The sequence below is a fragment of the Micropterus salmoides genome, unplaced genomic scaffold (assembly GCF_014851395.1).
Source record: "Micropterus salmoides isolate LMB-PRFRI ecotype aquatic unplaced genomic scaffold, ASM1485139v1 Ms_hic_scaffold_3, whole genome shotgun sequence".
Classification (NCBI taxonomy): Eukaryota; Metazoa; Chordata; class Actinopteri; order Centrarchiformes; family Centrarchidae; genus Micropterus; species Micropterus salmoides.
Window position 1 is genome coordinate 15,835,279 of NW_024042261.1, and position 19,729 is coordinate 15,855,007.

At 40.3% G+C, this 19,729-nt stretch overlaps 2 protein-coding genes across 29 annotated transcripts; one reads left to right on the top strand and one right to left on the bottom strand.

Moving 5' to 3' along the window:
* Nucleotides 1–1,001: 1,001 nt before the first annotated feature.
* On the bottom strand, nucleotides 1,002–2,061 carry LOC119883252 (lebercilin-like protein). The gene is given in 4 exon segments (XM_038693815.1): nucleotides 1,002–1,235; nucleotides 1,237–1,269; nucleotides 1,463–1,728; nucleotides 2,025–2,061. Coding segments are annotated over 4 exon segments (570 nt in total).
* A 1,305-nt stretch (nucleotides 2,062–3,366) lies between these two features.
* Nucleotides 3,367–19,224, top strand: sh3bgr (SH3 domain binding glutamate-rich protein). Of its 28 annotated transcripts, none has more exons than XM_038693329.1 (11): nucleotides 3,367–3,530; nucleotides 5,280–5,465; nucleotides 5,636–5,716; nucleotides 11,615–11,824; nucleotides 12,365–12,391; nucleotides 12,487–12,507; nucleotides 13,888–13,911; nucleotides 14,322–14,348; nucleotides 16,951–16,977; nucleotides 17,585–17,646; nucleotides 18,608–19,224. In XM_038693329.1, exons 1-10 carry the CDS (start codon nucleotides 3,486–3,488, stop codon nucleotides 17,600–17,602), a joined length of 666 nt encoding a protein of 221 aa, XP_038549257.1. In that variant the 5' UTR covers nucleotides 3,367–3,485; the 3' UTR covers nucleotides 17,603–17,646; nucleotides 18,608–19,224. The 28 variants fall into 28 exon arrangements, with proteins under 28 accessions (XP_038549257.1, XP_038549258.1, XP_038549259.1 ...); XM_038693330.1 differs by having other exon boundaries at nucleotides 11,615–11,809; XM_038693331.1 differs by having other exon boundaries at nucleotides 11,615–11,809; nucleotides 12,368–12,391.
* Nucleotides 19,225–19,729: the final 505 nt, after the last annotated feature.

Genomic DNA, 19,729 nt, shown 5'->3' on the forward strand with positions numbered 1-19,729 from the left:
GTTTCTCAGCGACAGCCCAGAAACCTGACTGATCTAGAGAAGATCTGTGTGGAGGAGTGGGCCAAAATCCCTCCTGCAGTGTGTGCAAACCTGGTGGAAAAACTACAGGAAACGTTTGACCTCTGTAATTGCAAACAAAGGCTACTGTACCAAATATTAACATTGATTTTCTCAGGTGTTCAAATACTTCTTTGCAGCTGTATCATACAAATAGTCATAAAATCATACATTGTGATTTCTGGATTTTTGTTTTTTAGATTATGTCTCTCACAGTGGACATGCACCTACGATGACAATTTCAGACCCCTCCGTGATTTCTAAGTGGGAGAACTTGCAAAATAGCAGGGTGTTCAAATACTTATTTTCCTCACTGTATGCCTGCAAAATGCCCCAATTTATGTTTGGTTTTTTTTGTTTTTTTTCCCAGCACATTGGGGACCGCCAAGCAGGAAGTGCACCATCAAAACACAAGCATTAAGCCCTCAGTATCAATGGCTGACTAATGGGTAATCTTATGTGGAAAATATTGATCCAGACATCTTAACCAAATTCTCCCACAAATGCGTAGTCTGAATTCAATTGGGAAATGCGTAACGTTCTGATTATGACAGAAGTATGCACAATAAACAATAACTCTATGTTAACAATGACTGTACGTCTAATGCTGTAAAGAACATTGCCTGGGGAAAAAGCTCTCTTGCAACTTACTTGAAGGTCCCTGCTTAGCTGGTATATTTGCTCTCGCAGATAGCAAGATATCTTGCTCACCTCGTTGATCTTTCTTTGTTCAGTAGCTATTTGCCGATTAAATGAGGCCTGGCACAACTCAAGATTCCTCTCCAAGTCTTAAAATATAAGAGAAGGCAAACAAAGGTGTAAAATCAGACAATAACTCTGTTCCTTTATATAGGTCCTGTATATTGGTGTTATAATATGATCTACATGTTCAGGCTGTGACCATGGGTGCTGCTAGGAGTTCTGGAGGATGTGACACTAGAGTCTTAAGTGTCTCCCACCCTCCTGCTCCTCCATACCAATATCCTCTTGTCCTTCTGATCCAACTGTTCAGTGGCGTTGGTCAGCCTGAGGTTCAGTTCCTCCCTCTCCAGCAGGCCCTGATCCTGGCTGAGGAGCTGTAGGTGCTGGAGACTGTCCTTTGATCTTTGCAATTTGCTTTCTGTGGCTTGTAGCTGCCGTGCCAGACAGGCCTGGGTCTCACGGAGCAACCCCTGCAGGACTCGGGGCCTCATTGTTGTGCTTGGTGAGGATCTGGGGTTAAGGTGCCGTCAAGATGAGGAATCAGTGAACAGCTTTTGACATTTGAATAATAAATGGTTAAATGGTTCATACATAGCCTAAAAGCATTCTGACTTTTAAGGACGAGTACCCCAAAGCCATGTTGTTGTGGCAATAATTCAAATCTGACTGAGCAGTGAGACACCAGAGGGAAAAACCAACCAACCTGTGAGAGGCTGCCCTCTGAGTCTTGAAAGTGCTGCAGTGCCACCGTGTGGCGATGCTGGATCCTCTTCAGCAGTTTGTTCTCAGTCCTGGCCTCGTTCAGCTGCTGCTGCAGGCACACACTTGGCTCTTGAGCTCCAGGATGCAGTTCAAGTTGGCAGACTGGCTCGTCGGCTTTGAAACCTGCAGGGTCTTGATCGGAGGCAACTTCAGGACTTGGTGATTTGCAGTGTAGTTTGTCTTCTGCCTGTGGGCCCCTTGTGGTTTTTTACCTGAAGGATTTATTATAATTAATCATTTGAATGGCATCCAAACACAAGTCCTGCTACACAGATATTAAATCATATAAATAAAATGCCTTTTTTTCCTTCCAGGTGGCTTTGATCCTTACCACTTGTCTGATGACTTGGCTTCTTGGATCTTGTCTAGAAGCGAATCAGCTTGGTCCTCAAAGTCAGATGAACTATGTGAACTATTAGAGCCACAGCGCACTCTGAAGTTAGCAGACCACCTGGAGGTCTCCGTGCTGCAGCTCACAGTATCATTATCAAGCCTTTGCTCACCGTCACCCTCCTCCTCGTGAGCAAAGGCCTGCTGCATCATGGTCTGCTGCCACGCACTCAAAAGAACAACAATTTAGGGAAAAGATGCAAGATAGATACCTCACAAGTCAAAATGTTAGAATAATAGGTATACATTGCTTAAGAGGTTAATAAACCAACCCAAGTAAGTTGTTTTTCTGAGGTCAATAAAATACTAATCTGAAAAGGCATGTAGGCATATGTACTCATGAAATAGCCTACTCATGCAGAAATCTGTTACAAGCAAAAGTCCTGCATTCACATTTTTACTTGACTAAAGGTAGAAAATAGTAGCATTAAGTTGCTTTTCTGAGGTCAATAAAAGACCATCTGAAATGTATGTAGAATCCCTGTTTAGATATTTTAACGAATAGTTTTCTCTTTGGTTCCTATAGGCTAATATTTGATTGAGTAGCATAAAAAATAATAAAAATATTTTTTCTCCCATTATATATTGATATAGTCTGAAACTGAGCATCATACCTTTTCTTGCAAGTGATCTTGTTTTGAGCAAGCCTATATCTTTTCCCTCCCGTTTCACACTACTGACCATACAGGTTGTAAATATTTAATTATGCTAAATAATAATTAGGCTAAAGCTAAAATATTTTACCAAGGGTTGCTATGGGCATTTTTTAAGAGATACGTTCACAGTTGTCATGATAACCAGCGGAACAATTGGTCCAAAGTAAAGGCTAAACGGTAAAGTTACAATATAAAATGATATAGGATATTCAAACAATAAAAAATATAGACACTAAATATTTGGACAGCATCGATTCAGATATTATTTTCAGTGTCCATAATGTATTTTGAATAAAGCTGTAGGATAATGGTGATAGGCCTACACATTTTCACCATTTAAAAAAAAGATACAAGTGAATTTTTGGCAGCTTTGACTGATCTAAAAATTAAAAAAAGAAAGACGTTTGTTTTTGCTTTATAGGGAACGCCGCATAGAGAGTGCAACATGCATGGCCACATCTAAACATGTAGGCCTTGGCTTCATTGTCCCAGTATCTCAACATCCTTTACTCAATTAAGTAGGCTAAACAATTTCCAATTTTGTTGGGGAACCATAAACAGGCCCGAGTCCCTGCGTTTGGAAACCAAAGTCTTGCAGCCTATAGTGCTGGCCAGTGCTATTTCTGTCCATATATGCACTCAGCAAAGAGCTGGAAACTAGCTTCACTGTCCCCTGCGCCGACGGACAGCTGAAGTTGCCAATCAGTCTGTGTGATGCTGCGCCCCTAGGGGCCACCCCGCCAATCCCGCACTAATAGAGCCTGGAGACAAAAATAGCCCCGGTCAGTATGTGTGTGTGTGTGTGTGTGATCTCAGTGCTACGTCTCAGTCCTCCGTCTAATAATAGAAGAGGCAGCCTGCTCCTTTAAGAACCTACTTGTTGCATATAGACGAGTCTACGAAATATATTGCAACAAAATGGTTATCAAAGTATTTCTCGCTTCTTCATCAGGATCCACTGCGGTAAGCTTTCAGCCCGTGCGACAGGTTTCTCATTAGATTTTTCCTGGCTCATTAGAACTTTCCTGGCTGTACTCCGTAAACCGATCATGACTTTTACTCACACTCACTCAAGAGCGTTAAACCTTGAAATTAATGTCACTTGCCTTTCATTCTGCATACCTAAACCCCACTTGCGTGTTAATGACTTTATTTATGCCTCAATTTGTGCTTGAGTAGGTTAGTCCTTCAGTACTCTGTTTAATTGTCTCGCTAGTCGGTGTGATTCACATGCAGAGCTTTCTAGAACAGGGGCTCCCAAAGCTTTTCATGCCAGGGTCCCTCATACAGACGCTTTAGACCACATAACCGGTGCTACTATTTGTGATCAGATATATCTTAAAGTAACTGTTATACACTTGCTGGGGTGATGACCACAGCAGGGAAGGTGTGGATTAATCCTCTAGATCTACTTTTGGCAAAGCTAAATAAGCAGTTTGAACCAGTCCAGGGGTGGCATGGTGGCCCAGTTAGTTAGCAGTGCTGTCTCACAGCAGAAAGACTTTTTCTCCTGTCAGGTCCAGTGTATCCTGGTGTAGGTGCAAGGTCTCAAATAGATGACAATTCATGACTCAATCGCCTGAGGTGGAAGAAGTACTCAGACTGTTTACTTAAGTAAAAGTATACAACCTGCAGAAATCTGTTACAAGTAAAAGTCCTGCATTAAAATTTTTACTTGACTGAAAGTAGAAGATACTAGGAGTAACATGTACTAAAAGAAATAAAAGTACTCATGCATATTTGGATTATAATTATCAATGCATTCATGTGTACATAACTTTAGTGTTGCAGCTGATAAAGGTGCTAATTTTAACTACTTTATATACTGCAGGGTAGCTTAATCTATAATAATTCTAAATAACTAAAGCTGTCATATAAATGTACTGGAGTAAAAAGTACAATATTTCCCTCTGAAATGAAGTGGAGTTGAAAGTACCTCAGAACTGTACTTAAGTACAAAGCTTGATTATTTATTATTATTTTATAACTTGTATGTTTTGTCAATTATAATTTTTTACATTTATATATTATTATATATTTATTTATATTTATCGTTACGCAACTAGTCACCAAAGCAAATTCCTTGTAGGTGTGAAAACTACTTGGCAATAAAGCTGATGTAATTGAAATGTATGTACTTAGTTATGTTCATCACTGCTGAATGCACTATAGTCTTTTTAGAATCTTACATAATCCAGTTTCATTACGTTTTTCTGACTTGTCTTTGGGTGATTATATTAGGGTTAAAACGAACACATCATCAATTAACCTGATTATTTTTATTTTCAGTAAATTCATTGTTTTGACTACAATTTGTCAGAAAATATAGAAAAATAGATAATCACAATTTCCCAGAGCCCACAATCAAAATAACATTTTCTGTCAAACTAACAATCCAAAAACAACAAAAAAATCAGTCTGCAGTGACATAAAACAGAGAAAAGCCGCACATGCTCACATTTGAGAAGCTCGAACAAATGTTTGGCATTTGTGCATGATGAATAACTTGAAAGATTTTCTGTCTAATAATTTAAGGTCTGTATGGTACGACGGGAGAACAGGAAAGGATAAAATTGAAATGGTGCACACTTATTATCCTGAAAGAAACACCAAGATGCTGCAATCTTTGAAGTTAAAGTTAAATATTACAGCCCACATAGTGTGCAATCAGAGCTGATTTTCATAAAACTTATGTTTTTTTCTGCTTCCCAGATCAAGAAGAAGCAGCAGGATGTGGTCGGCTTCCTGGAGGCTCTTAAAGTGGACTACACTCCGCTGGACATCGCCTGCAATGAGGAGAACCGCATGTGGATGAGGCAAAATGTCCCTGAGGAGAAGAAGCCCACCAACGGCATCCCGCTGCCCCCTCAGATCTTCAATGAAGAGAGCTACTGTGGGGTAAGTAAGTGTATGCCAGGCCATGGTTGTAAATAAGAATTTGTTCCTAACTCATTTGCCTAGTTAAATAAAAGTTAAATAAAATAAAAAAAAGTGCACAAACATTTTTATAGCAGAGACTCATCATTCTCAAGACTTATTAAAGAATACTTTCATTTATTTTCATGCAGGACTATGAGACGTTCTTTGACGCCAAGGAGGACAACTCTGTGTATGCCTTCCTGGGGCTGCCCCCTCCTCCTGGGTCAAAGGTTGGAACTACTTGTTGTTTTCTACTAAACAAAATAATCAATTTTTTTTTTTTATCTCTATGCCAGGCTGTAAATTTGCTGCATTGGGACAGCTTCAACAGTGCTGTTTGTTTTAACCAAAGACTATACACAAAATATAGGCTAATAATATATTGTTGTTCGCAGTGCTTGAAGTGGGCTGGAACACGCCGGTATGCAGTAAGATCACCTCAACGTTTTACTCGTCAATGTCACTTTCCGTGAACAAACCACAGTTTGGATGGGGCGGGACAAAATATTGACAGATAGGTGTCGTAGGCGACGGCGTAGGATACGGGGCTACGCAGTTGATTTGACGCATAAGTTTAGGCTACAATGGGGACGCTGTGGACATGTCAGAATCAGAATGTCTCCATCACTTTTTTGAAAACTTTTGTTAAAAAACAGCTTGCTACAAGAAATGTTAAATAACAAATGAAACAATGCACAATAAGAAAACATGCAATGCAACTGAAATATAGAAGAAACAAATGCATTGTCCAAAAGCTGATTACTGTGTTGTATTCCATTAGTATATTTTGAATTGTCATCTGCCACCGTAAGTTTGTTTCCCTTCATATAAATAAAGACATTTCCTCCATAAATTGGTGCAGAAAATGTCTCCAGAATGCAGGAAATTAAGTGTTTAATGCTTCTGGGGAAGACCCCCAGACCCGACCACTGATATATTTCAGCATTGAATATTTATTCAGAATACTGTTAAAATATCTTCTCGTCTTGTTCTCGTGACTCGTGACCCAAATGTACATGGAATGACTTTTAATCTCAGACTAGACACCTGCCAAATACCTGTATATATGATATATATATGATGAAATTTTAATTACTGCGTCGTGCATACAGCCTTCACACAGCCCACATGGGCTTACAAGACAGCAAAACTAATTTACACTAGATCCAGAGTGCTGCATGTGCATTTTTAAGCAATACTACAGAGTCCAAAAACTGTAAGGAATACCACACACCATAACTTACATATTTCATGTTGTCAGGCTTTAATTTAATTCTTTACAACAGAATTCATAGATAACTGATAAAGCATATATAATTGTAATCTAGTAAATGGTTAACAACCATTCTGATGTTTGATCATCTGTACACCAGAATATTTGAGGGTTCATTCATATCAAATTCATATAAAATGTACACTCTTACATCCTTATACACTGTACACTGAAGTCTTACCTACACCTCTGATTAGTATCAAGTTATATCACCTGACACATTTTGGACATCAGTACTACAGACTGAAGTGGCCTTAAAACATAATTTTGACTAATAATAACTTTTTTAATTTAATAAATATTAATATAATATAAAAATAATACATTTTTAATACATTTACTCATTTGGCAGACGCTTTTATCCAAAGCGACTTACATTTGAGGAACAACATACAAGCATCAACAGAGCATCAACTACAGATCTACAACTGACAATAAATACTAGTAAGAGCTCACAGTACATATCACATCAATGGGGTAGATACCTAGGGAAGGAAGTAAGAGTTAACAAAAAGTGCAATCAATACAAGATAGAGAATAGGAGTTAGAGGTGTTATAAGAGGAAGTGTTCTCGGAAGAGATGAGTTTTCAAGAGCTTCTTGAAGTTAGAGAGGGACGCCCCTGCTCTGATGGCGTGTGGTAGCTCGTTCCACCATCGTGGTGTCACAGATGAGAATAGCCGGGACTGGGATTGCTTTGTGTGAAGGGATGGCAGAGCCAGGCGGCGTTCGTTGGAGGAGCGTAGCGGGCAAGAAGGAACGTGAGTTTGTATTATGGAGTTTAGGTAGATGGGTGCAGACCCAGTAGTCAGTCTGTATGCAAGCATTAGTGACTTGAATTTGATTCTGGAGGCCACGGGGAGCCAGTGGAGGTCACACAGCAATGGAGTGACATGAGTCCTTTTGGGCTGATCAAAAACCAGACGCGCTGCTGCGTTCTGAACCATTTGTAGGGGTTTCACCGCACAAGCTGGAAGACCTGCTAGGAGGGCATTGCAATAGTCGATACGAGAAATAACCATGGCCTGTACCAGAAGCTGGGTGGCGTACTGAGTGAGGTAGGGCCTGATTTTCCTTATGTTGTATAGAGCAAAGCGGCATGAGTGAGAGACGGCAGCAACATGGTCTGAAAAGGACAGCTGGTCATTAATCATGACACCCAAGTTTCTCACTACCTTGGTTGGAGTGATGGTTGCGGAGTCAATTTGTAGTTTGATGTTATGGTGGATAGATTGCTTGGCTGGAATGACCAAGAGTTCAGTCTTAGAGAGGTTTAGTTGAAGGTGGCAAGCCTTCATCCATGCAGACATGTCCGAGAGACAGTCTGTGATCCGCGCTGAGACGGTGGGGTCGTCTGGCGGGAAGGATAGGTAGAGTTGCGTGTCGTCTGCGTAGCAGTGGTAAGAGAAGCCGTGCGAGCGAATGATCGGCCCCAGTGAAGTGGTGTAAATTGAGAAGAGAAGGGGCCCAAGCACTGAGCCTTGGGGCACCCCTGTGGAGAGGCAGTGGGAGGAGGATAATTGTCCTTGCCACAAAACATTGTAGGAACGCCCCGAGAGGTAGGATTCGAACCACAGGAGTGCTTTACTCGAGATGCCCATTGCTGAGAGAGCGGATAGCAGAATCCTGTGGTTGACTGTGTCAAAGGCAGCTGATAGGTCAAGCAGGATAAGAACCGAGGATTGGGCTGCAGCTTTAGCTGACCTTAGGGCTTCTGTTACAGACAGAAGAGCCGTTTCAGTGGAGTGGGCACTCTTAAAACCAGACTGATATGGATCTAGGAGGTCATTCCCTGAGAGGAATTCTGAGACCTGTTTGAATACTGCCCGTTCAATAGTTTTGGATAAAAAAGGTAGAAGAGACACTGGTCGATAGCTCTCAACTTGAGTTGGGTCAAGTGAGGGCTTTTTGAGCAAGGGTGTAACCCGAGCCCTTTTGAAAGTGATTGGGAAGGTTCCTGAAGCCAGAGAAGTATTTATCACATGAGTGATTGTCGGGACCACAGTAGGAGATGTGGCTTGGAGGAGATTTGTAGGAATTGGGTCCAGTGGGCATGTAGTTGGACGGCTACGGGTCAAGAGTTCTGATACTTCGCTCTCTGTAAGAGGAGTAAACGAGGAGAGTGAACAACCACTGACCTGGGAGGGCAGAGGAAAGGATGTAGTAGGACTGCTACAATGGTTGAGTTTGAGTGTTTCAAAGAATTGGCTAGTTATAGCCTCCACTTTGCCTGTGAAGAAGGCAGCAAAGGTATCAGCAGACAAGTTTGTGGGTGGTGGAGGTGGAGGAAGATTTAGTAGCGCTTTAAAAGTGGAAAATAATTTCCTTGAGTCAGTGGCACTGCTTATTCTGTCATTATAGAACGCAGTTTTGGCAACACTGATGCTTGTTGAGAAGGAGGATAGGAGCAGTTGGTAGCCCTTAAGGTCGGCGGGGTCTTTGGTTTTTCGCCATTTTCTTTCAGCTGCTCTGAGATAAGTACGGAGCCCGCGGATGGTATCAGTTAGCCACGGGTGGGGCTAGTTTGGGCGAGCAGGCTTAGTGGATAGAGGACACAGGCTATCCAGGCACGAGCTTAGTGTAGAGCACAGAGATTGTGTGGCATCATTGACCTCAAGTGAGGAAAATGTGTTGAGGGAGGGTAGAGCGGAAGCTACCACTGAGGCAAAGTGAGCGGGAGACAATAAAACATATGTTGAACTGGATACAATGGACATTTATTTCAAGAAAATGATTGTGTAATATTCAGAGTGGTTGTAATTTTAAGATGTAGAGGACATATTGGCTGGTGATCCAAACTATATGGTATTTATTTATTTATTAACACAGGAAGCAGTACAGGCTGACAGTGCCCACATTGTGGAGAATGGGACGCATGCTGAGGAAGTTAATGCAGAGGGGAACCTTGATGACTCTATAGTAATGCCGTCGCTACTTTCATATTTCCTTTGATGCTTTGTTTTTTTTCACTTTGTCTCAGCATTTCCTTTCCATCCAACAATTTCCCTTCTGTCCATACCTGTCGACTTGATCAGACTCTTAATTTGTCTTTTGTCTGTGCCGGTCACCACATTGACTAATCTTTTTATGTTTTGCATGAGAGCATCATGTTTCTACAATCCTTTCCATAATTAGTATTACACAAAGTGGAGTGTGTTTGGTCTGCATTGTGAAATGTGTCATCATTATGATTTTGTTCAATGCATACTTATGTCTTTTATAATTTTTGATTCCAGCGACTAGCTAATATTTTTCCTCCCAAAAGAAAACCCCTCATGATCCTCAGTGTCACAACAGCGCAGATTAGAGACACTTTAGCCCAGATCAGAAGATATCTAAGAAAATACATCACTCACTTTCTACATTTATCTGCATTAACCAATGGATGGTTAATGGTTAAAATGGATCATATTTCTAATTTTAGGTCCAGGATAACAGGATTTTACTCCATGTATATTGGCTTCACTCATTGCATTACAGGATATAGCCATAATGCAAAATGTTGAAGCACTTTTTTCAAAACTGATTTTCTCCTTTGTAGCTGAAGAAGATTTAATGCAAGAGGTTAGCGAAAAACACGCCGGAAGAGTTCTGCTTAGCTGAATTTGATCTGCCTTTTGTTGTCTCACAGGGTGTAATGCAGTGTTGTGGTTTATTTTAGCTGCATTTTGTTTCCAGCAGGAGTTCAGTTGCCCCTGTGTTTTATTGCTTATTTTTAAAATACCTTTGACTAGACTAATTTAAAGGAATAGTTAAAATTTTGGGAGATGCACTTATTCCATGTGTGGCAGGTAGACAGATGAAAAAATCTGTACCACTCTCATGTCTGAGAGCTAGATAGCTCAGTACAAAGACTGGAAACAAGTGGACACAGCTAGTCTGGCTAACAAAATCCACCTATCAGCACCTCTGAAACTCTCCAATTATCACTTTATATCACGTTTGTTTAATCTGTTATAGTCTTGCACATAACCCTGTGTAAAATGGCAAATTGTTATTTAGACAGTCCAATTATTGTATGGATACATGACTGATTGTCACCTATGACAAAACGACCCGTTCTCCGGGGCGTCACATATGAACAGTTTGTCAAGACCCTTGGTGGGTCTTTTAACACGTGTAGGGCTCAGCGGTCAAGTTAGCAAGAATAAATATGCAATGTCCTGTTAGACTTTCAAAAACTAGTGGTTAACATTGTGAAACGTTGCAATTTAGTGCCATTTGGCGCCAAAACTACTTGGTTAGGTTTAAAAAAAGATCATGGTTTGGGTTAAAATAACTAAGTTACGTGACTTAAATTATTAAGTAACATTACTTATGTAAGTTACATAGGTCACTATAAAGTATCAATGTTGACTTGTTTCACACGGGAAACAAACACTGGTTTCCTGAATGGAAGTCTGGTTTTTGACCCACCAGTCCACCGCCAACCACCTCCTTACTCTGACTTTTCTGTTTATACTAGGCCTACTTATAGGGTTTAACAATGATGCCAAAGGATGCCATGTGCATTAGTACCTGACAAAATGTTGGTATTTGACACCCTGGAGATGAGAATGGGCTGGACAAAAAGTCTGTTTTAACTCATGATGCATCTTTCCAAACTTTTGATTTTTATACTGACACTTCAGTCTCTATCTTTTAACCCCAACTACTTCTTCCCTCCTCCACTTTATTCCCAGGATTGCTTAACACCTACCTTTTAAGTTTTTGAACCTCTCCAAGTGATGAGCTGACCTTCTTACTGCTGTTGAGGCTGCGTCTGAAGAACTATGGCATTAACATTAAAAATAATTTGTTTTATCACATCATTTGTTTCCCTTGACCACCAGTTGTTGTTTTCACCTCACAATAAGGAGGTTCCAATGGAGGAGCGTAATGGCGATGCACACAGAGAGGACGAACAGGCACAGGCAGCTGAGGAAGAAGGTGAGGGTGGCGAGGATGTAGCAGAGGGAGAGACAGCTGATGATGAAGCCACAGAAGGAGAAACAGCAGGAGACGAGGCACTTGCAGAGGAAGAGGAGGAGGCAGTAGAAGAAACAGATGAGGTCACAGAAGACACAGTAATTGATACTTAACTAGAATCCACCCTCTCGTCGTTTAGCCTCTCTGTCCATCCCTTGAATGTTTTCAATTAAATGTCTTTTCCTCCACCTTCCCATCATTCCTGGAATGCTGTGTTTTTCCTCCCTCAGCATCTCCACTGCCCCTTTAATGTTGTCCTTTTCTTCCATATGGTTTGCCTCTGTTTTAAGTTCCTGTCATCGTCGTACTGCATCTCCTCGTCAAGCCTCTCTCTGGATTCAATTCCTTATTAACCAAAAATCTGTAACATTCCTGTTCACCCTTCCTTTTCACTGTTTATTCAGCATCATGGGTTTGGGTCATGTTTTATTTGCCTTCGTGTGTCTTTGTATTTTTCTGATGACACTGTCCACATTTCACTGCATATCCATTTTAACTATCAAGGTGTGTCGGTAGGGTCACACTTTGTCTGGTTCAAGAAGCCTGATCTGTGGATGCTGTTGTGTTTCACTATGAATATTCAGTTTGTATTATGTGTGTGTCTGGCATCTCTAATACTGTCTTATCTCCTCTGTTAGCAGGCCCGAGCACAGGAGGAGGAACAGGTAGGTTTCTCGAAAGGTTATGAACACACGCTGAACTACACTTGAACACTTAAAGAAACTGTGTTTCAGTGATTTCTTTCTCTTCTCTTAAACAGGAAGAAGCTGATGAAGACAGGGTAAGAAGAGACACTGTGTGTTCTTGGTGCTAAATCTGAAAGGGTGTTATTAAAATAAAAGCTAACCGCAGCAACAACAGTGCTTAATGCCAGTTGTTTATTGTGGCAGCTTAACTAGCAGTAAGCAGCTTCCACTCAATACCCCTCATACATGTTTCCTTTTCATTATTTCCAGCAAATATAGGACACATTATTAATGAAATATCATTGAATGGATGTGAAATACATTAAGTGGATGTTCATTAACTCTTTCCTTCCCTGTGAGTCATTTCTGGTTTAGAATCAGTGCTCTGACCAATCTTCACCAGCGCCCAGCCATGTCTGCTTGCTGGTGATCTGGAAATGTTGATTACTAATATGAGCTTAACTTGTAGGGTTTCTCTTAACTGTGAAATGTCACCAACTGTCAAAAATTCTCACCTGAAAGCTAGATTAATAATAATAATGACATGACTTATTTACTCAAACACTTGAAATCAATATCCAAGTGAAATAAAAAATACCTTGATATATAATATCTATATATCTATATATAAATCTATATATATCTATATAGATATATATCTATATATCTATATCTATATATATAGATGTGTATATATATATATATATATATATATATATAATGTAATGAGTCTGTCATAGTTGATTCTATGCTAATAACTTCTAATGTCCACTATGTTAGACTGAGGATGATCAGCCATAATAAGTGATACAAACTGTGTACTGCTGCTGCGGTATAGATAACCTCTGCCATTATCTGTTCAAGGAAAGTAGGTGTTTCAATTGTTGCATCTCTCTGACTGTGTGCATTTGAGTGTTTGAAATCTAATTTCTTTTTATTTTGTAGCTCAAAACTAGTATCTTCCATTCACTTCCTGTTTGCCAGATGGTGGTGGGAATGCATGTCATGATCATCTGACACATTTAGGAGCCTCACAGCACTGAGGACTTTATGCAATGATTGTTGACTTAACTCAACATTTCCCTACTATTATGCATCACATACACTCAAATGTTAGTAGAAATACTACATTACACTTTTAACTAGCTTTTGCTGTTACACATTTATATACCCTGCTAATGTGGAGTTCTTATTGTCATACACCAGTCTTAATTGAGATAGGTTGCACACAGTAATTGACTCGTGTTACACTCAGCAATGACTGCCACCTTCTACTTCAGGTAGCTGCATTTAAGAATTGCTGTGTTTCTTCAGTTAGTGTTCCAGTCCATTTAGACCACCTGACTCACATCACTTGCTGGTGTGTCAGGTCCTTCTGCTGGTGTTCACACCAGCCTTGTTCGTCATGCATGCACTTGTTTGGCATTTGACCTCTTCTTTGCCCTTTTGTCCATCTCTTGATTTGCTCCCTCCAGGAGGAAGAGGAGTTGCAGTCAGAGGTAACTGTGCGTCGGTGATTGTCTCTTTCTGCTGTTCCTTCATATAGTCCTCAGCAGTGTGGGTTTGATGGTGCAGAGATCAGGGAAGGCTGCTCTGGTTGGGTTGGGTTGGGACGGGGTCTTTGTCTGCTGTTCCCACTCATCTGTATACTCTAATTTGCTTACCTCAAGACTTCACCTTTCTCTCCCCTTCTTATCTGTTCTCACTTCATCACTCCACTCCATTTTATTTAACAGTTTGTTTTTGCTAACATCCTGTTCCTCATTTCTTCCCTTCTTCTGTAGCTGCTTCCTGACAACCTCAACTATCCCTATAGTTTCCATTCAAAAGACTTTTCTATAGTGCATGCCTGTGGTGCTCTTTTGCTCCCCACACAGCCTGCTGACCTGCTATCTGTCATTCCTTCTAGGAGGAAGAAGAGCTACGACAGCTTGAGGTAGATTCATGTGATATTTCATTACCTGCCCCCAGCCTTCTTCAGTTCTATCACCTATCACTTTCAGTCATTTTCTTGCTTTCTTCGCCACCTCCCAGTGTATCAAGCATTCCTTCAGTTTTCTCTTCCACTTGTTCTTAGTGTACTTTGTCCCACTAAGGATATTCCATGGTTTGCATAGTTTGCCATGCTGTTTAGTCAAAGGGACCAATTAGATACCTGAATGAAAAGCATGGCATCTCTGTAAACAGAGTTAAAAGTCAGAATAACACTGCTGGCCATACTAAAGTTTTGCTTGTAACTTCAAGTGTGTATTGTCTCTGTCCACTCACATATGCAGTGATGATTAAAGTAAAGACTTCTGGTGCTTGTCATAAGGACATTGCCAATATAAGAATACTTTTTAGAGAAGTAATAATGTAGCATACTGAATAATGTGAAGTCCCTTTACGAACATAAGTCCCATTAATTTGCATTACGTGTGCAATGAATTTACAGTATGTTCTTAAGGGTTTACCCTTGAGGGTTTGCACACACACAAGCTCAAACACTCACACACAGGATTGTAATTTCTACTGGGGATAGGGGAAACTTGTCCCTCACACTTTTAAAATTGTATTTTACTATTTCAGTTTGATTTACTCACTAAATTCTCTCTAAACAGTGTCCTCATGCACTCCTAATGAGAGAATATGGATTCACTCATCTTGATAGCCTTTAGTTATGAGCCTTGGACTTTTTTCGATCTTGGCTTAGCCTATCCTTGACATCATTGTGGCCCAGCCACTTCTGAAACCAAACCTATACACTTGCTCACAGACTGTTTCTCACACTGCACATTAAGCCATAAGGACAGAGTTAAGCCTTAGTTTGTGATCAATTCAGCAACTTTTCTCACAGCATTGCTTAACTCATGGTTAACCTCTATAGAGAGAGAGTTCGGACTTAATCAGATCCCAAATCAAGATTTGCCTCCTTAAGAGTGCAACGGCAAAAAAAAAAATTAAAGCATGTCTTAAAGAAATATCCCTGTGCAAAGTGCTGTGTGAAAACGTTCTCTGCTTTTCTGAGACATTCCAGCCTCTGCCTGATCTCATGTATGCTTCACTGCTTTGCTTTGCTTTGGCCTCTTTTCTCTATACCTTTCTATATATTTTGTTGTTGTCCCACCTCTCTTTCAGGAGCAAGACGAACAAGGCAGTGAGGTAGTTGATGTATTTTGTGATGTCTTGTAATTTTCAGGCTTTATAGACTTTAGAGGTATTCACTGTCCTTCCTCTTCCTTCTTTCTCTCTGTCACTCTGTGTGCTGCATGGACTTCTTTTCCATGGAGATGCCTGATGGTGTGGAGCATGATAAAATTGACAATATTTTACTTGAACCTTAGGTGGATTTAGTGCGGTAACAAAAATACGTATCCATATACGGACCACATATATCGAATTATGTGTCATGTTGGTCTTCTTTCCTACGTTGTGACATTCACATACTTAACACCACATGATTTCATCTTCCATAGGAAGAAGAAGAGGCTGAAGTACAAGAGGTATATTGGGATTGTAGAGTCTTTGTCCGTGTTTTGCATGGTGTGAATCAGATTGGGATTTTAAAGCATGATCTCATTGCATACAAAGAGGTTTATGCAAAGGTTTCTACTCAAGTTATGTGTCATGCAGTCCAGTGGACAATGTGGGAATGTGACTCATCTCTGACTTTTACTGACGAGCATTACCTCAAAGATGGCACCACACTGTATTTGTTGTTAGTTCAGTTTTGCTGTGGGCTTTAACAAATACTCATTCAGGCATTTTCTCTCAGTCTGCCAGGACATTTTGACTTTTTTGTTTTGATGCTTTAAGAACAGGTGGAAAGTTTTGTTGTGTTGTTGAACTCGAGCATAACTTGGACATGTTTTCAGTTTGGTTATGTTTTGCACGGAAAGAGGGGACACTGACTTGACAGGGGGACGTGTCTTTTTCTTTTCTTTTTTTTTGGAAGAAGTCATGCCTTTTGTTTCTTTTTGCCAAGAGCACTCTGAAACACAGTGGATGTGACAAGTTCCAAAGAGGATGGTAGAGATGGAGCACTTCTTGTTATTGTGCAATACATAAAAATACACGTGACATCAGATGACCCACTGGATTATGAACTGCTACCTAATTTATTTCCAGGCTGTGCAGATCTGTTTGTGTGATAGTGTTGGGCGCTTACTATCTTAAGTTGTATGACAGGATGGAATAAAGGTTTTATGACATCTAATTATAGATAATGATGTTAACTCCCTTTGTCCCTTGGTGAGTGTGTTGTTTACTTCAAGAGGGCAGTCATCAAACTGTACCAATGTAGTTTTTGAATTTAAAAATTTTTAAATGGCGGACCACTCTTGTCTCACTTAGGTCATCTCAGCATATACAAAAATCTGTGGGTCATTAGTTTCCTTAGCTTCTCGCCCCTGCTGTTATTGCTACTGTCCGCACTTTTCTCGGATTACTTCTTCTCCACTACAACCACTAACATGTGAAGTCCTCTAACTTTCCTGCCATTTGGACCATGACTTCCTCATGCAACCCCCTTCTTTCTCTTTCTTTTTAACGCTTCAAAGGAAGAAGAAGGCTTGGAAGAAACACAGGTAGTGTTACAGCAACGAGTGAAATCCATTTTGTCACGTCTGAAGTGCTGCCTGTGCTTGACATGCCTGCAGAAAATCTTTAGTTTCACTCTTATTAAGAGGATCGGCGTGTGTGGTACAGAAATATTCACTGATAAACAGCTTGATAAATTATACTAATAAGTGAGTAAAAGTGGTTTTATTGGAATTAGGAGTCTTGGTGGAGAGCAATACGAGTCAAGACATTTGTTTTTGAAAAGAGGATTTTATACCATCTGTCAGAGGAATCATTCTTGCTTTTATTTATGCAACAAACTAAGCATATCCAACTGTAATCTTTTTTCTTAAATCCACTAAGCTGATAGACCCCCCACCAAATGGATTTGACCTGTGTCACTGAGATGAAGGGGCTGAAACAACAAGCAACATAGACTGCAACAATCTTTGAATTTTAAATTTTTTCTACAAACAAAAACATTTGAAAGATGCTATAATCACAATACAATTCTACAGAAAGCAACTCAAAACATAAAGACTTTAATATTCTTGAGAATGTCCAATCTCTGGCATCTTTCATTGTTTTCCTTTCAAGTATTTGTTATTAATACATGATTATTTCTTTTAACAGGAGGAAGAGGCCGAGTAGTTGAAGCCAGGTGACGTCAATGACGTTGACTTACTACCGTCCAGGTAAAACACTATACTTTTTCTTACTGCTTAGTTTCAGTGCTTTTGCTTCACCACTGGAGGGCAGTAACACATTATGTGAATTGGCAGCAAATATTACCACAATATAGGTGTTGCATTTATGTTTGGCATTTAAGTAACCAGATAATTCAAAAAACCTGTAGTCAGAACATTGTTTTGCTTTTGTGTGCCTCTTTGATCCTGATATCAAATCAAAGGCTACTGAATAAAAACAGACAATTACCCAAGCACTCTGCTTCATCTACATTGTATAGCCTACTGCGTCTATGAAGCATTCTAGTATTCACTGCAATGTAATGTTTTTGCCTTTATGTATAAGATGAATAAATCTCACACAGTAAACTAAGACTTCACTGGTGTATGTATGGAGATGCCTTTTGTTTTCCATTGACGTGCACTTTGAGGTGTTCAGTCAAAGGAAACAAAAATTATGCTGCAGCCTATTTACAAGGGACTGCTAACGCTGCCTCCATCTGCAAATGGCTTCACTGAGCACACAGAGTGCCTGGGGATCATCTGGAACCATAACAAAAACATCCCACAATTGCGTTATTTATTTATTTTTGTTCCTCTAAGGCAGTGGCAGTGATGATGATGGTGATGATGATAATAATAATCCTAATCTTCAACGCACGTCTTTTAGTCCTTCTCTGCATGTCAGGCATCTATGTCCCACTGCAGGAAAAGCCACACAGCAGGCTCTGAAGGAATGGCAATGTTTGTTTTCCTCCTCCCTTAGCTGTCTCCCAACCCCTGCGAGCCCCTGTCACGCCTTGTTAGAAGAAGCTGCTAAGTGAGCTTCAGATGTGCCTCCGGAGCAGCGGGCATGCTGGGTGGCACAGGCGTAGCGGTGGTGGCTGCCTCCGCCACCACAGAGAACTGGGAAATGTGTGACCTCGTATGTGCGGTTGTTTTTCTTTCATCTGTTTGCCTTGTGTTTCAGCCTGAAGGAGCCTCCTGTTCTGTCTCTGCCTGACCCCTGACGCTTGACCCCCTCAGCCCTCTCAGACAGCCCCTCCACCCTTCCCCAAGGCCACACTGGACCCCACTGGAAACTTTTGGTCATGTGCCTGAAGGTGCCGTCCAAACTGAAAAGTCCTAACCCCCAACCCTTTCCCTTTTGACTGCAATGTTGACTTAATTTCTATATTGCGAGTAGAGACATAATGTAATGAAAATGCGGCGCAGAGTAGCCTAGTGGTGTCAGTTTCTTTTTAATGAGTAGCTTTTGTAAAATGCAAAAACAGTTATTTTGTTAAACTCAAACATATTTCTCAAGTTTTACTTTTAGAAAATTCTAGTTTCCAAACACAAAGAGGCAATGACCGTTCCAAAAAAATATTACTTTGGAATACCTTCGCTTGTGGCCTCTACTTGAGATTCAAATGTTCATTACATTTCATTACATACTGCAAGAATGCAAAGTACTCTGCCACTACTACAATTATATCTGCCATTGCTGCTGTCTAATCAATGCACTTTGTTGAATGAGGAGTGAAACATGTGACTAAGACTTGGATGCAATGGAAAATGCAATAAAGTAGACTGGTAAAAACAACAGTTCAGTGGTTCTATTTTGTTTTATTTTAAACTCTTTTGTTGGCATATTTATAGATCAGTGGAATGGCAACCATTGTGCAGTTTATATAGCACAGGAGCAAACAGGAAAATAAAGCAAATGCCTTGTCCCAAGAGATTCTAGGAAAAGGTGGAGGCGGATATACACTATAATCATTACATATGCCATTTACAATACCCTGTATGTGTTGTTAACATGTTAAATAATAGACCAATATACCAATAGATCATCTACACAGGACCACTGCCATATACAGTATTTAGGCTGCCAAGAATAAGAACCAAGGAATTTCACTGAACAGAAATAAGATGTGATATGCAGCTTATAGGCTACTGGCCTTGACTAAATGTGTGTTCCTCTGTGGCAAAATGAAAACAACACAACAAGTACCAGCCGAAATTTCTAAAAACATAAGAGTCAACGGCCATGCTAGCACTCTGTGAGGCTGTATAGCCTACTAACTGAGCGCTTTGAGCTAAATACTAA